Source organism: Nuphar pumila, chromosome 8, assembly GCF_984573655.1.
Source record: "Nuphar pumila chromosome 8, dmNupPumi1.hap1.1, whole genome shotgun sequence".
Taxonomy (NCBI): domain Eukaryota; kingdom Viridiplantae; phylum Streptophyta; class Magnoliopsida; order Nymphaeales; family Nymphaeaceae; genus Nuphar; species Nuphar pumila.
The window spans coordinates 105,961,973-105,978,546 of NC_143256.1; the positions used below are offsets into that span (position 1 = coordinate 105,961,973).

Here is a 16,574-nt window from a genome sequence, read left to right on the forward strand (position 1 = left end):
TTTTTTTTAGAAACACCTTTAGCCAATTTTTACTTTTCTTATTGCATTTGATATTTAGAATAGCTTAGGTTAAGTTTATTTTCCAGTTTTATTTGTTAGTTCTGAAAAAACCGTACAACATTTAGTTCATGTTAATTTAGTTCAATTTGTTATTAGTTAGTTTCTTGAATTAGTTGTTGCAAGTTAGTTCTTGATTCTCATTTAGGTTGTTTTACTATTTTGTCCTTTAGTGCTGTAGGTTATTACAAGTAGTTCATAGTTAGTTCATGTTATTAGTTATTTCATGTTAATTAATTCAGGTTTTTGTGATTTTTCTCATATTTACATTTGATTTTCTCATAGATTTCTTTTTCTGTTTTGTGTTTTGTGTTTTTGTTTTTGTAGAAAAGCCTTTGAACATGCGGTGAGCCCCTTTTCGAGCCCCTAAAGTGACTTCTGAGGTCAGTAAAAGGTCCCCTCAAAAAGCCCTTCAGGCCCATCAAAACCCCTTGGGAAGCCCTCAAAAGATAAGAAAGAGCATAAACAAGTAAAGAAATAAGAAAACCAAAGCTCAAGGGAGGGACACAAGACTCAAAGCACTGAAGACTTTTCCTTTATTTTTAGCTTAAGGTTTTATTTTATTCGATTTAATTTATTTGAGTCTGTAATAAAACCATTTATTTATTTGTTTAAGCTCTTTGTAAGGGCAACATTCTCTTGTTTATTTAGTTAATTAATCTTTTATTTTTCAAGGCAATAAAGAGTAGTTTAGATTGTATGCTTGAATACAAAGTATTTTTTGTTCTCTGAGTTCGACCCGAACTTCACCACTAGTGTGAATCAATTTTTATGATTTGATGTACGGTTTGCACAAATATTTTTATTAAAAATATATTTTTAAAATACTCTATTAAAAAAGTTGCATCAGAGTCCATGTGTGTCTTTTCATAGCGATTTAAAAGCATGCATTTGTTTAAAAAAATTTATAAATTTTCAAGGTTGAGTTTGGAGTCATTATAGAGTTGGTATCAGAGGCAGGTTAGAATCAACGCCATAAATCATAAACTCGCACTCTAGAAGCCATTTTTGCATCATTGGTAAGAAGTATTTTGTGAATTATAATTACTTTATTTTTACCTACAATTATGAAAATTATTAATATGCTAAATATAATATGGACCACTACAATCAATTTATGATTATTAAATTTATGTGGTTGATGTGACTATTTCTCGAGAATGGGATCAAGTCTAAGGAGGTAGGTTTAACAATTTTTTATTTGGGTTGAGTTATAGCTGTACATCCATGCTCAAGCGAATGCTCTAAAGAACTGGCAAGAACAGAGAGACTTTTTGATGAATACCCTCAATAGCCTGACCCAAACGGTCACTACCCACATTCAGGGTCAGAAAGGTCAGCTCACACTATTTGTGAACCATAACCCTGGTGTGATAACATATGAGAATTTTTTTACGTTGGATCCGTCAACTTTTTGTGAAAAGGTTGGTCCTGAAGCTGCTGAGAGATGGGTCGAAGAGATAGAGCATGCCTTTGCCTATGCCAGAAGAGAGACAAACTCACTTTGACACTTACCGTCTGAAGGTTGATGCCAAGAACTGGTGGGACATGATTCAAAAAGTTAGATTCACTGGGGTGGATCTCATATCCTAAAAAACTTTTTGAGAAGTGTTTTTGGGGGCTTATTTCCCTTTTTGCTTGCTAGGGAGAGGATGTAGCAAAAGTTCTTAGAGTTGACTCAAGGGAACATGAGTTTGGTGAGTTATACTACCAAGTTTTGAAGTCTCAACCATTACTGCCCCAACCTATTTACTGATTCCAAGGCAAGGGCATCGAAGTACGTGCGAGGACTCAAGGATGGGTTACGAGTGTGTGTGATGACTAGCCGACCGATAATATTTAACAATGTGATTGAGTCGACAACCATTCTGAATAAAGAATGAGAGAGATCCCAAAAGAATCGATCTAAGAAGGCAAACGGGAATGGCGGGATCAGCAAATGACTATTTTTTGATGGCAAAGCGTAACAACCATCAGACAAAAAACAAAAATTCGATAGAGGATGCTACCAAGACCACCAACAACAAAGGTAACAATAATAACCAATTACCCTGAAGAACTATCCTCGGTGTAACTAGGAGCATACCTTCGAAGCTTGCTCACTTTTTACCGATAATTACTTCAAATGTGGGTAGTAAGGGCATATTGCTAAGGTTTGTCCAAACAAGCAGAAAGTTCAAGGAAACATACATTAATAGAGACCTTCACAACAGCAAGCACAAAGGAGGAACAACAATCGATTGTACGCTACTACGGTCGCTTAAGGAAGCAACCAGAGCAAACCTTGTGAAGGTAATTTTTTTCCTTTTTGAGGCGTAGGGAGCTCAGTTTTGTCATAGGATATTATGTTTTTATTAGGGTATCTTCATTTAGGAATGATATGTGTGAGTGTTATCCACACCTGGTGATACATTCTAGTTTTATGGATAAAATTCTTTTAAGGGGGTAGGAATGTAATACTCAATATTTTTCAAAAAATTAGAAATTTATTTAAATTAAATTAATAAATATTTTAATATTAATTTATTAATAATTGATTTATTTAAGAGTGTTTAATTAATTTAATGGGTTAGTATATTATGTTGGATCAGAGTTAATGAAAATGCCTAGCTAAGTGGGGAAGTATGCTTTCCCAAAGCGCATTTCAGAAGCGTAAAACATCACGCTTTTGAAATGCGTTGGAAAGTGCCAATTTTTTTTGGGAAGCATGCTTTCTCCCTTTTTTATTTTTTTATTTTTTTATTTTTTCCTCTTTTTTTGCTTGGCCCTCGCTTCCCCCTCACTTCCTAGGTCACTTCTGTTTTGATTCCTAGGTTGCTTCCAAGATGATTCCTTATTCGCTCCTAAGTCGTCCCACGCTTTCCGCTTCCTAAAATTTTAATAGTGCCTCACTTTCCGCTTTTACTTCCCTCTCCTGCTTCCTCGTCTGGCAACCATGTGTTGGATCCTATGTTAGATCATGAATCCGTTAGATAGAATCTATAGTTCATATTTAGTAACTATTTTAAATTATAAATTAATTAGAAAATTTGCTTAAGCTAGAAGCTAATTAGGAATGACTTAATTTTAAAGCTTCTTAAATTAGTAGGTTGACTTTTCTAGAGACTCACCAAGGAGGGGCATCACTTAGAGAGTCCAATGGAGGGTAGGATTCTCAACCCATGTGGGAAACACCCCTCTATACAAGGATGGTCTTTTTGCCTCTCTCAAATGGAGAAAAAGGGAGAGAAAGAGGAAAATAAAGAGTTAGAAAGGAGGAAAGAGCAAGCAAAAGAGAGAGTTTGGGAGATGCATTTTTGGAAGAAGAGGAAAGGAGAAGGAAGGACTAATTCCCTTCGATCAACAACAAAAGTATCTCTCATGTCTGATATGTAAGGAAGCTAGCATGGGTCGATCCATGCATACGTTTAAAATAAATAAAATATGTTTTTGGTTTTGTTAATAGTTGGGGATGATATGAAAGAAGCCCGTCAAGCCAAAGTTTTGCTTGTGTTTTTTTCTTTTGGCTGAATTTCAGACATGGGTTTAATGAGGGTTTTAGCATAAATTGAAGTATGCTTTGGAGCAGAGGGGTGAGAGAGTGAGTCTTTCCCACTCTTGGTGTAGTTAGGTTGGTATGTGACACGTATTCATCTCATGGGTATGCATGCATGTGAACCACTACACTTGTGTTGTGCTGCATGCCAATACCTGTTTCATGTGACATGGTTTTGTGTTGTCCGAGTGTGAGATATTGTTGTATTTGGTTTCATATTTATTAGATTTTTTGTGTTTTGTCCCTTGCTTGTTTATATCTGATACAATAATTGTTTTTCTCTTGACATTGCTAAGTTGCAATATCAGAGCTGGGTTTAGGGTGCTTAAGTGTGTGGCTGTTAGATAATTTTGTCTTCTGATTGTATTTTTTATTTTATTTTAACGCTTCCTTGTCATATGCCTTCCACATATGTCTATTTTCAATATCAGATACTTGGTTGTGCAAACTTAGTTGTTAGTTGATATTCTTTGAGTCTTGGGACTGGTGGGACCAAACTGTTTCAAGTCTGCATTGTCATGTACATATAATTCATGTTCAAATCCCAAGGAGACTCAATAATATATGTGGCTGGTTCTAAACATATATGGATCTAGAAATGGATTACCATTTGACATCAGATTTGGGCAAGAATCAGGAGTAACCTGATACAATTACTTTTTCTTTTTGGGTGCAAGAAGGAAAAGAAAGTGGAGATTACCTATTTTATACCGTAGAAGTTTCGATCAAATCTGGGTCTAAAACCCAATGTATTTGGATCTAGAATCGGATCCAACTTGATAAAACCAATACAATATTAGGTCAAGCATGACGATAACCCATATTTGAATTGTTTACAACCCTAGTAGAGACTTGTATGGTAAATGCCTTCAAGTGTTGAGCAAATTCTTTGCATCATGTGATTGTGTCACCACCATTCCTGCTGATATTTTTTTTCATTATTGCAAAGTTATTCATGGATTAGGACTTATCTTTCTCCAAAGTCTTAATGTAATTATTGTGTCATATATCTGCAACTTTGTAATTAGAGATCATGACAAGCATGTCTTAATTATGCATAGATTTTCTTTGGTGGTTCAAGTACCGAGTTATGATCCAATATGTTCCATGTGTTTGAGGGTTCGTGTTTGGTTTTCTCGAGCTGAACAAAAAATAGTTTTAAGGGTTCAAGTTGGACTGAACCTCAAATCGTGTTTGAGAGTTCATGTTCGATTGAACATAAATTTCGGTTTGAACTGATCAAGATCAAAGGGATCGGTTTGACAGGTTCTCGATGAATCTTGACTAAACCAGAGTTTGGTTTATGAATGGTTCACTTTGAATCTAGAATTGTTAAAAAAAAAAAAATTTGTTTCAGCCTATGCAATTTAGAGTCCCTTTCATAATAAAAAATAGAGTTTTTAGTTAGTTATGAAATCTGGAGTTAGATTTAAGGAAATCTAAGTTTTTAATTAGTTATAAAATTTAGTATTAGATTTAATTAAATCTGAGTATCTTTCTTAATTAAATATGGTCTTAGATTTAATAAATTTAAAGTTTTTTTATTAATTAAATATGGTTTTAGATTAAATTAAAATTTGAATTTTTATTTAATTGGTTAAATCTAAATTTAATTAAGTTCAAGATTTATTTAAATCTAAGAATTAAATTGAATAAATCTGAATTTTGGTCAAATGACTTAAATCTGTGATTTAAATTATAAATCTGTATTTTTTTCAACATGATTTAAATATGGGATCTTGTCAAATGAATCTAAGTTTTTCTTAAATAGGTAAAGTCAGGGACTTTGAACGTAAATCTGATAATTTTCCAAGTATGATTATAAAACTTGAATTACAGTTTGTGGATAAAGTTCTAATTATTTTTTTCAGTTAAGAATTTGGTTATGTTATGAACTTAGGTTTAGCCAGGGACGTGAATATGTGTTTCATTCACATGGATCTGCTATGAATATGCATTCATATATTGTATTGGTGTGAATCAAATGTTTGTTTCAAATATGTATTTTGTTTAAATGATGCAGATTGTGTAGTGGCTATGGTTGAACCACTTGTGGGTCTTTTGAGGCTATGCATTTGTGCCTTATTATTGAAATAGTAATTGTAAAATATGCTAATATGTTGATTTATAATGCTTATGATTTAGTTTCATATATGACACAATATTACACTATTATGACCAAGTAGAGTGATGACTCGATTGGTTGATGCATGATTATGTGCATGTTTGAATTGATAATGCATGAGGATGTGCATGTTTGAATTGATAATGCATGATGATATGCATGTTTGAATTAATGATGCAGGTATATGTTATTAGATATTGAGATCTATTGTGTTCCTATGGAAAGAACCTTTGATAATTTATAGACTTAGAATCTTGAACAGTGAAATGCCTTGGTTGCCCTCTGTTGATTTTGGAAAATCTGAGATGGCGATCATGGGAGACCGTGAGTTACAATATCTTGGTATACCGAGTAGTGTCATCTAGGGTGAGGATGCTCTAATGATGGTTGTTCAGGGTGAGGGTGCTCTAATGGTGGTTGGATAGGGTGAGGATACTTGATGATATCAGTATGACGGCCTAGGGTGAGGATGCCCTTGTTGTCCTAGTATTAGGTGAGGATGCTCAATGTTCTAGCCTAGAGTGGGGATGCCCGATGTTGATCGAGGGACATGTGTGAGACCCAGTTAATAAAATACAACTGGGGATTGCCTTGAACTTTGAGATTTAACTCATTTGTAGTATCCACTGGATTTGTTCAATATGAGAACTTAACTGAATTGCATTCAAAAGTAATGGTTAATAATGAGATAAAAAGTCATTCATGCAATATGCATTGGTTCATGCAGACATTGGTTTGTATAGCACGTGATTTTGATTGCCTGTATTAAATTGGTTTATATTGCAAGTCTGATTTAATGGTAAATTCTACTTTAAGGCTTTCTTAAACTTGTGTTTGTTTTGGTGTATGCTTCTACTTTTAGTGTTGGATTTTGATAGAGTCTCGTACAAGAACTTTGGTTATTACCCCATTTTTAAAAACATTTTTTAGGTACCGAGGCTTAGGATTAATTGAGTATTGTGATGGCGGAGCTGAATTACTGGAGGTGGTGACATTTATGATGGGCTGCTAAGATTCTAAGGATTTATTTTTGTTAAACTTATGGACATAATGTTTGAGTCTATTAAGACTGGATTTGATTTATATTAAATTTTGGTTAAATAAATTTTTTGTTTGAAATGGATCTTGGTTAGTGAAATAAATATGTGATGTACCCCGTCCATGGGTTTGTCTTTCCGCAGTGATTTAAAAACATGCATTCGTTTAAAAAAAATACAAATTTCCAGGGGTGAGTTTGGGGTCGTTAGTGAGTACACGTCACCTTGTGTTGAGATGTGGTAAGTTCAAATCCCAATGGTATTGTTCTGTAACCGGTGGGGGTCTGCCTAACCCCAACTTGCATTTCCAACATATATTTGAGCTCATTTTTTATAGCAAGTTTTACTCCCTTTATACTGCTTTGTGAGGCATCATTGGATAAGGGTAATGCCACATTACCCTTATCCAGATGGGACTACTGGGGGAATATAATTGCTTTGAAAAGAAATGACCTTGAAGTAGAAGTCCCTGCATAAGTAGTTGCCTGGTCAACACCTGCAGAATGGGTGCATGTTCAAAAAATTTGATGCAATTGAAGTATATCATTGAATGTTGTCTACCTGATGCAAGTTGTACAACAAAAATGGGATTAATTGTTAATGCTAGTTACTCCACATTTCATATATGTATATTTTGCAGATCCACGTTGCATTGGATGATAATGAATGGTCAAGACTGCTACTCTGTAAGATCAAAGATCCCTTGTACACTTATTTTGGTTGTACTACAAGCTTTAGTGGGTTGAGCGCAAAGTTTCCATGAAAGTTTAATGAGATTGATGTTTCACTAGTCTTGTCCTAATGACTTGCTGTTATGAAAAGACTCCAGTTTCTTTTCTCTTTTTGTTTTTTTTTTGTTTTGATCTTCATGCAAACACCACATGCTGCAACTATATTACATGGATATTTGTATAAGAAGAGTTCATGCAACTCAATCAACTTAACTAGTATTTGTAATAGCAGGCAATTATGTTGAATAAACTAGACTTTTAATCAGGTACTTCACAGACAGGAGTATACACCAAAAAAATTTAAATCAAGTGATACTGAATAGCAGGCAAGTATATTGACTAATACTAAACTTTTACTGGTAAGAATTGCTAGCTAGTGGGATCAGGTCGTACTTCACAGGTAGGAAAGGAACATACAGCCAAATGTTTCCAAATTAAGAATTGATACTGAAGTGGGACGCAGAATAGATATTGAATACATTTAGAACATTAGAGTTGTTTTCATAGCATAGGAGTACTATGTAATGTTTAGCTCATTAACCACATTGATGAGAACAAATCCCACTAATAAATGCCAGAGTCTGGAGCACAGCTTATCCATATGCTGAGTTTGTGTTGCTTGGTATGGCTATCCTCTACACTTTCTACTGTAACCATGTAACCGCAGCATGCTGCAAAAAATATTCAATTGGGTATTTTAGCTCTCTCTCTCTCTCTCATGCTTTCATCTCACACGAATATTGTGGCTTTTTGGATTTTCACTCTAGTTATATATACTAAGGAAACTAAGATGACTGTAGTCATGGAATTAGCAAAGGAACTAATGTACCAATAACATCAAACAGTATGCTGGGAACAGCACACTGAGCTTTAATATAAAATTAGCAAATAACTCATTGAAAAGCAGCTTTTGTCTTTATGAAAATTGTGTACCACCTTTCATCATGAAATGTGCATGTGGAACATGAAATGCGCATTTTCAACATCAAGGAAAGTAACAATTTTTATGTTGGATGAAGCAAGTTTCCCATAAAGTTTCAGAAGCATGGAACAAGCACATTCTTTCCTGCTTCCAAAGCGATCTTCGGGTAACTATAAAAGTACCGACTTTTTCCCTACTGGTATATATTTTCCTGTATATTAATATCGTAACTTGGATCTCATAGTTTGCTGTGTATACATCATAATTTTTTCCCTTGTCGGTATATCAATTTTTATTTTACATTTATTATGCAATAATCCAAAAAGTAAACAAACTTGTGACCCATTTATGGCCTGGCGATCTAACTAGCGGATATAAAGACCACCCGTTCCTTTCCGAGCTATGGAATAGGCTTTAACACCATGTAACCCTTAGAGGAAAAGGGATGCTAACCATATTTCGCCATCATCTCTGCCTTGACCTTACCACAATGCACAATGAGGAAAAGGCACTAGGCAGGTTCATGAATTTTGTGGGAATTAACTGCACGTCAAAGCTAACAGAACTTTCCAAGTTAAGGACCCATTCTTCCTTTGTATCTAGAAAACGATACACATTTTCAAAATTAACATTTTTAAGTTTATCTTTTTGCAAAAATAATTAAAGGGAAACCTGAAAGTGAAGATACACAATAGCAATAGCTTGTCTTTTTCACCTTGCCTTGAAAGAGCGTTTTTACTCCTAGTATGCAAGAGGGCGGTTTAAGATAGTTCCTACAAGTCATGGCCATGGTTAACCTGAGGTAAAGCGTTTCTCTCTGTCCATTTCAATGACAAGTATGGGCAGATCTTCCTATCGTTCCATGTGACAAGCACGAGAATATTTCAGTATCGAACAGACATCGCCACAAAGAGAGAGAGAGAGTAATAAACGTGAAACAGTAACTTTTACGGAAATTCCAAGGTAAACAATTCTTACTGAGAACAACAAAGCCCAAAACCCTACGGAAAACCAAAGAAAGCTAACGGGAGAATTTTTTTTTAAATTAAATTAGGAAAAATAATTGTATTTAGTTCACTGGGAGACCGTAACAAATCAACACATTTAAATAAGACCATGCAGCTACAAAACTTTAGGCACTTGACTTCTTTCCAATCCACTGAAGCATTGGCACACCCTTCTCTTTATGTCCCACTTATCAGGAAGCTTCGGTACACTGGGCTGTACATACAACTCTCTGCATAGCCCACCAGATCCTCAGGTCGAGGAAGACGTGTTGCCAGCCCTGTTAACAACAGAAAATAATACCATTATTGTCAGTCATTAGAAAGATAAAACATTGTTAGTTCGAAAATCACTGGAGCCCATTGTAGAGCAACTTAGAGGTGAGCAACATTTGGTTGCAACAGCCAAAGAGTGCACTTTCGCCGGACCATGAATCTACAGATAGATTTTTTATACTATGGTGATTCACAACCAGATGATCTTTATTCCTGCAGGTGGAAATTCACTTCAAAACAAGAAGATAGGGCTAGATTCAGGTGCACCCCTACTAGCACCATTGAGAATAGTTGAGCATTGGGTTCCAAAGTTACACTCCTGTGAGGCCCACTCAGATATATGATACTTACCAAGCTCGTATGCCTTGGCAGCAACATTGGCAGCTATATGTGCTGATATCTTTCTGATGTTCAAGAATGGGGGATAAAGCATCCCTTTAGCTAAATGCTCCTGACTCACCTGATTAGCTAAAGCTTCAGCTGTTAAAATCAGACATTCACAGTCAGGAACTCAAATCTTACCACATATAATATATATATATATATATATATATAGAGAGAGAGAGAGAGTTGTAGTTGGCATCATACATCTGAATAGCACAAATGGCGGCCAATTTCAGGCTAACTGATTATATATATATATAACATTCAATGCTTACCGGCTGCAAGGAGCATGTCATCATGCACACGGATTGCTCCAGAGATCACCAAACCCAGACCAAAACCAGGGAAAATGTACGCATTATTTGACTGAGCAGCAGAAAGAAACACAAATCAATTAATTACAAGGAATACTTTCTAGTTTCTATGCATGTTCACTGCATGTTTATTTGCCTGAGAGCGTCAGAGAGAAAAATAAATTAATAAATACAAGAAATTTCTATGTAAATTGCAGGTTCCATGTTTTGATCAGGTTTATCTCTCTGTTCTCTGAACTATTTATGCAACCAAAAACAAAAGAAGATTAAAAAAAATCCTATACAATATGATTGTCGCATGTATTAAAGGCCATCTCCATGTGACAAGATACTTGAACGGGTAACAGCAACACCAGAACACGAATTATGGAGTTGGGAGTTTAGACCCAGGTCCGGTTGCTAATGGAACCAGCAACTTGGTAACCCAAAACCAACTCTATATATTCAGTGTGCTTCTCCTTCAGTGCATTTATAGCATGGGACTATGGCCTAAAACCATAAATGAAGATTAGCTACTTAATTCATACCTGACCAGGCACATGTATCTTCCCATTGACTTCCACAGCATCAAAGGGGCTACCACTTGCAAAAATTGTACGACCCTGAACAGAGAAAAGGAAGTGGAGTTGAGCCATGAAAAAGTTTTCCTACCTGAGATTTTAAGATACGGTTCCAGGAAGAAGGCAAGCTAGCAACACCATAATCATCATCCCCTGAAAGAAAGACGCATACCTGGCTCCAATTGTATGCTTCTTCAGCTGTACACTCAGATTGTGAGGTTGGATTGGAAAGAGCAAGGATGATGGGTCTCTGCAATACAAGATGCCATTATAACCTATAAGATCCACTCAAACCTAAGGAAGGACAAGGAAGATTCTGGTGGACACCTCATTAAAGGAAGACATGGTTTCCACCACTTCTTTTGTGAAAGCCTTTCCTACACCAGATGATCCAATCAACACTGTTGGCTTGATGGCCTTAACAGCTTCCAGGAGGGTACTGATTGGTTCATGCTCATGAGCCCAAGGCTTCTTGAAATGTTGGAGAGACTGCTTGCGAGAGCTGACAATGAGTCCCTGAAGAAAGGCAAATACACATGAATTGATCAAGCCATTCAAACAACAAAGTAAATTGGCTGAAGGAGGCCTAACTTCAAACTCAAGCCAGAAGCGAAGGATCCTAGGAATACCTTGGAGTCCACAAGCCATATTCTCTTTCTGCATTCCTCTAATGGGGCTTTTGTCTGGAAAAAGAGAACTTCAGAATTAATGTTTAAGGTTCAAAGTTATTGACCTACTACACGTATTCAGAAAGGATACCTGTTTTGACATCTCAAGAGCAATGAGTTCTGCAATACCAGTCCCAGCCTGCAGGCATCACAGTGAATGACAGTTTCAGAAAAAGATGATAATACAAAATCTTCAGAAATACAGAGGATTATACCAATCCTTCAAAATACTTTAGTATATCTTGTGTCTTGACCATGAAGTACAAACAATGCCGAATTACATCAGTTCATTGTTCATTAAGTTAATTGAAAATGATGCTGGAGATTCAAACAAGAACTTTACCTCACCAGCACCAAGGAATAGGAAAGTGTGCTCAGCAAGGGTTCCACCAACCAACTTCAAAGCTGCAACGAGCCCAGCAAGAACCACAGCAGCGGTTCCCTGCATACATCCAATAATTCCCAGTTAGAAAGGGAAGAAAAGGGTCTTGGGAGAGTGATCATCTTGATTATATAATCATGTTACCTGTATATCATCATTGAAGACAAGATGTGTAGTCCCATATTTCGCAAGCAACTCAAATGCATTGTGATTAGCAAAATCTTCGAACTGAAAAGGTAAAAGGAAACGGTCAGTACACCAGCATTAAGAATAATAAAATGATTTGTTACCAGAAAACCTCCATCAAAATGCATTAAAACCACCATAATAAGCTAAATCACGCAAAAAAAAAGATAGGTAAGATCAATTAATAGAAGAAATGGCAACCTGTATAAGAACTTTCTCCCCATAGGTCTGTTTAACAGCACACATGAACTCGTGCAAAAAATCAGCATACTCCTGTAGGTTTAACAAAATCAGAGCTGGCGAGAGAGAGAGAGAGAGAGAGTAGGAAGGAGTACCTGTCCTGTTGCCCTCTTCTGCCGAAGACCTATGTAAAACTCATCCTTCAGCAGCTTCTCGTTGTTAGTTCCAACATCAATTGTAATCGGCAAACACTGCATATCACAATGCATTTGTGTTAAAGAAACTATGCAAGATGATTTATGCTTTTCCATGTCCATTAAAAAAAGGGGTTCATCAACCATGAAAAGCATATAAAAAGTATAATTGAGATTCTTACAGCAGATGGACGGATCCCTCCAAGAGCTGCATACAGAGACAATTTGCCAACAGGAATTCCCATTCCCTACATATGTTTCAGAAGATCATAATAACAGTAAAAGGCGAGTGATGGAAAGCAAATATGATCAATGAATCAGCAGTCAGGAGATGACAGGTTTGGATTGATAATCACAAGGTAATTACCTGACAACCAAGGTCACCAAGCCCCAGAATACGCTCACCATCAGTGACAACAATGACTTGAATACTTCTTTCAGGCCAATTCTTTAATACCTCAAGAATCTTTCCCCTGAAAAAACCATCTTATCTCAGAAGCTGATGCAACCCGGAAGCCAAAGCATAGACAATGAAAAGAAAAAGAGAAGAAAAACCAAAAAGAAAAAGTGAAAGATTACAAATATTGGTGTCAGAAAGAAAAACTAGGTGAAACAACATACTTCTCTTTCAAGCTTATGTAAAGGCCTTGCGGATGCCTGAAAATGCTTCCATACTTTTGGCAAGCTTCACCAACAGTAGGAGTATATACAATTGGGAGTAACTCTTCAACATTATCTATCAGAAGCTTGTAGAACAGCCTTTCATTTCTTTCCTGTTATTGAAACAAAGTATTTCATTGGAAATTGGTTGATAGTATGATAAAAAAAACTTATCACAAATGCACAAACCTCCTTTACACTCAGCAAGAACAAATGCATACCTGAAGATCCATCAAGGCCATGTATCTTTGAAGTGGAACTTGATATTGACGAAGGTTTTGCATGACTTTCTTCTCCTGTACGAATCATTTTATAGGAGAAACTTCATTATCAAGCCAAATCACATGCAAATAACCTTTCAAAGTTAATAAAACATTTGAGTATGCGAAAACAATGAGCCAACTTGGGGGCCCAACTGGCTCCACCTGTTTATCTATATACCCATAAGCACCACCTGAGTCATAGCTAATTGATGTGGCTACAGCCAAACCTGATTTATATCCGAGTCTGAATAAAGCCATGTTTTGTGTAAGATCCAAGATTATTAAGATAGTAAGCATGCCTGAAGTTCCTGGGTAATACAAGCTGGGGGTAGAAGTCCTCGCAAATAATGGGCATCTCTTTCTTTCTCGTTGAAGGCAAGCCCTTTGTTGATGTGTGGATCTCTCAACAATGAGTAACCACTGTTAAACCAAAGGGCACAATTGTATATTAGCAAATCACATGGATTAAACCATAAGGATGATAAGGTTTCATCATAGTAAACTGTTCCAGATAATGCTTAATTAAATTCTACACCAGAAAATGGACAAGTTCCAATCTATGATAAAACCCAACAACGAATACAAGAGTTTCATTTCTGAATCTGGCAAAAGTTTAGTAAAACATAGCTAAAATTCTGTTTTCAGCAATAAATCTTCAACCCATCAGTACCATTAATTACTCAGATCTGTAAATTGGTTACATATACCACATAAAAATGACTTGAAAAAAAAAACGAATGTTTCAATAGATGCATCCAAGACTAATCATAGAAAACTCATATATTACTTGTAGCTGAGCATCACAGAAAAAGACAACCAACAAGTCCTATAGTTTAAAAGCAATTTGTGGCCTCTATTCCACAGATACGTAAAGACAGACACGAACAACAATAAAATCCTTTCCCAATGAACATAGGAATTCCCTGTAGGATCTAAGCCGGGATTCCATAATTTTCACTAAATTTGAGATTAAATATTAGCTTTCCTTCTCTCTCAGGAACCAACAGAACATATGAAAAAAACATTGACTAATAAATAAATTAATCAACCAGCTAAAGCTGAAGCTTAAAATCAACATAAGAAAGTCCGCCTGGCCACAATGGGCCCCAGGAAGGAAAAAAGGAATACAAAAAGCAAACAGTTCTTTGACAATAACCATCAAAACGAACATATAACAATTCCTTGACAATCCAATGGTAAGGAAACGCAAAAGCGCTCGCCAAAGGAGCGTGCAAATACTTCGTCCAAACACCAAATTCTCTTTGCAACACAGAAAAATAACAAAAGGGGGGCATCGCTTAAGACCTTGAGCTCTCACATCCCAAAGAGATTAAAAAAAAATCGATCTCAAACTCACCGAACAGGAATCATTTTTTTTTCGATCAATAATTATAAAAACCGCAGAGGTAAGAAATTAATTAAAGAGGAAAAGAACATATCAACCTCTGAGCTTCGGTCAGACTAAGGAATCGCAAAATGAAAACCAGTCAAGAAAGTCACAAAAAAAAGCTAAACTTTGACAGAAAAGTTAGGCCAAAGGATCACAAAAGCGATTGAGCTCCACGAACAGCAGAATTTAAGACCCTGAGGGGAAAAAAAGAGGAAAAACTTGGAAAAATGCTCCTTTAGAGCAAAAGCAATCACAATAATCCCAAATTTCGTTTGCATGGATGGAATTTAAGCTGAAACCGTTCTGATTTGTAAACATTTCCAGCTAAATCAGGCAAAAAATAAATCATAAAATTCAAAGTATTTCAATCCGACACGCTTAAGATCACTTAAAATAGAAAATATATATTCAATATCCGATGTAAATTCAATCCAAAAAGATCCTGAAATCCTCAAAACAAAAAGCAGACGAAAAAATATTAAACGCAATTCACAATATATTTGATCAATTTCCTTCGAGATCGCATAATCAATAAACGAAAATCAATGACGCATAAAAGATGAAATGAATGTACATAATCCGTTTAAATTTTCTACAAAAATACAAGAAAATAGAAAGAAAAAGAAGAATAAGAAAGGAATCGGCACCGAGCTTCACCTCGCGACGGAGACCGTCCATGGCGTGACAAGCTGGTCCTCCGTGGCACGATCCTCACCGTAGATGTCCTCGACTCCGCCGCCGATGGTCGACTTGGAGTCCATGTCCAGCACCGACGGCCCGTCCCTCATCTCCTTGAGCGTGCTCTCCATTGCCGTAGACGATTTCACCAAAGACGACCTGCAGACGAAAGGAAGCCTCTGCTCCCTCGCCGACACGCAGCAAGGAGAAACCAAAGAAGAAGACGATGACGACGACGCGCTAGCAACGGATGAACAAACACAACTCTTCGAGCAGACACACATACACACACACAACAAAACGCAAGAGAGTTCACCCCTTCAGAAAACGAACGTATGCCACGAGGAGAGGAGGGAGAGAAGCAGGAGGTGGATTTATGGTTCTCGTAAAAGCGGGAACAGAGAAGGAATGGTCATGTCATGTCCACCATTTCTAGAATTAAAAAAATCAAGTTTTTCGAAGATCGTGATCTTTTTGACAGTTGTCAAATAAATGTCGCGATTTTCTGTTCTCTTTCCTGATTTTTTATGTGAGAGAGAGAGAGAAAAATTTTGGGTTTTTTTTTACCTGGATGACCCTGTTGAGTGCGAACATGGTGGCGCCGGGAGCGAAGTCCGATGTGTCCGACTCGTCTTCTTTTCCCCTCTCTGAAGGGCACGCGGTGGTGGGCGGAGCCGAGCTTCTTCACTCTCTCCCTCGCCGCTCTCTGCGTGCGTGGACAAAATGAAAAGGAGGGAGGGAAGGCCGGCATCCCGTCTCCGGTTTTATAGTTAGCTGGTGGGAACGTGCAGTTACGGAAAAGCCCAGCGGATTTTGGTCAAGGGCGAAATTGGGTACACGCTTTAAGGGTAAGCATGAAAGGGATGACCCGTTTGCTTCTCATGCGGGAATGATGGGCCTCGATACTTTTAGGGTGTTTGATCGCCCGTGATGGTGTCTCATGGGTAAGTCGGATTGGGTCGATCCAAAATAATGTTATTTGGTCCATTATTTATGTGTTCAAATTGTTGGCAGCTTAAATAAAACGC

The 16,574-nt window shown here is 36.8% G+C and overlaps 1 protein-coding gene across 3 annotated transcripts; it reads right to left on the minus strand.

Annotated features, from left to right (window-relative positions):
* Positions 1-9,334: 9,334 nt before the first annotated feature.
* On the minus strand, positions 9,335-16,285 carry LOC149830129 (NADP-dependent malic enzyme). 3 transcript variants are annotated; one of them, XM_090016325.1, is made up of 19 exons: positions 16,114-16,285; positions 15,526-15,725; positions 13,778-13,898; positions 13,437-13,511; positions 13,177-13,328; positions 12,923-13,028; positions 12,738-12,803; positions 12,517-12,612; positions 12,383-12,454; positions 12,140-12,223; positions 11,957-12,055; positions 11,705-11,752; positions 11,575-11,628; positions 11,273-11,461; positions 11,118-11,195; positions 10,913-10,987; positions 10,347-10,437; positions 10,039-10,167; positions 9,335-9,692 (listed from the first exon to the last, which is right to left on the minus strand). In XM_090016325.1, the coding sequence occupies exons 1-19, from the start codon at positions 16,138-16,140 to the stop codon at positions 9,592-9,594; spliced, it is 1,863 nt and encodes a 620-aa protein (XP_089872451.1). In that variant the 5' UTR covers positions 16,141-16,285; the 3' UTR covers positions 9,335-9,591. The 3 variants fall into 3 exon arrangements, with proteins under 3 accessions (XP_089872451.1, XP_089872450.1, XP_089872452.1); XM_090016324.1 differs by having other exon boundaries at positions 15,526-15,812; positions 16,114-16,283; XM_090016326.1 differs by lacking the exons at positions 10,039-10,167; positions 10,347-10,437 and having other exon boundaries at positions 15,526-15,812; positions 16,114-16,283.
* Between the last annotated feature and the right edge of the window lie 289 nt (positions 16,286-16,574).

Coding starts and splice junctions, on each gene's coding strand:
- LOC149830129 (XM_090016324.1), bottom strand. CDS start 16,140: ATGTTCGCACTCAACAGGGTCATCCAG. Junction 12,056..12,139: donor TCTTCAATGATGATATACAG/GTAACATGATTA, acceptor GGATGTATGCAG/GGAACCGCTGCTGTGGTTCT. Junction 10,168..10,346: donor TGACATGCTCCTTGCAGCCG/GTAAGCATTGAA, acceptor TGATTTTAACAG/CTGAAGCTTTAGCTAATCAG.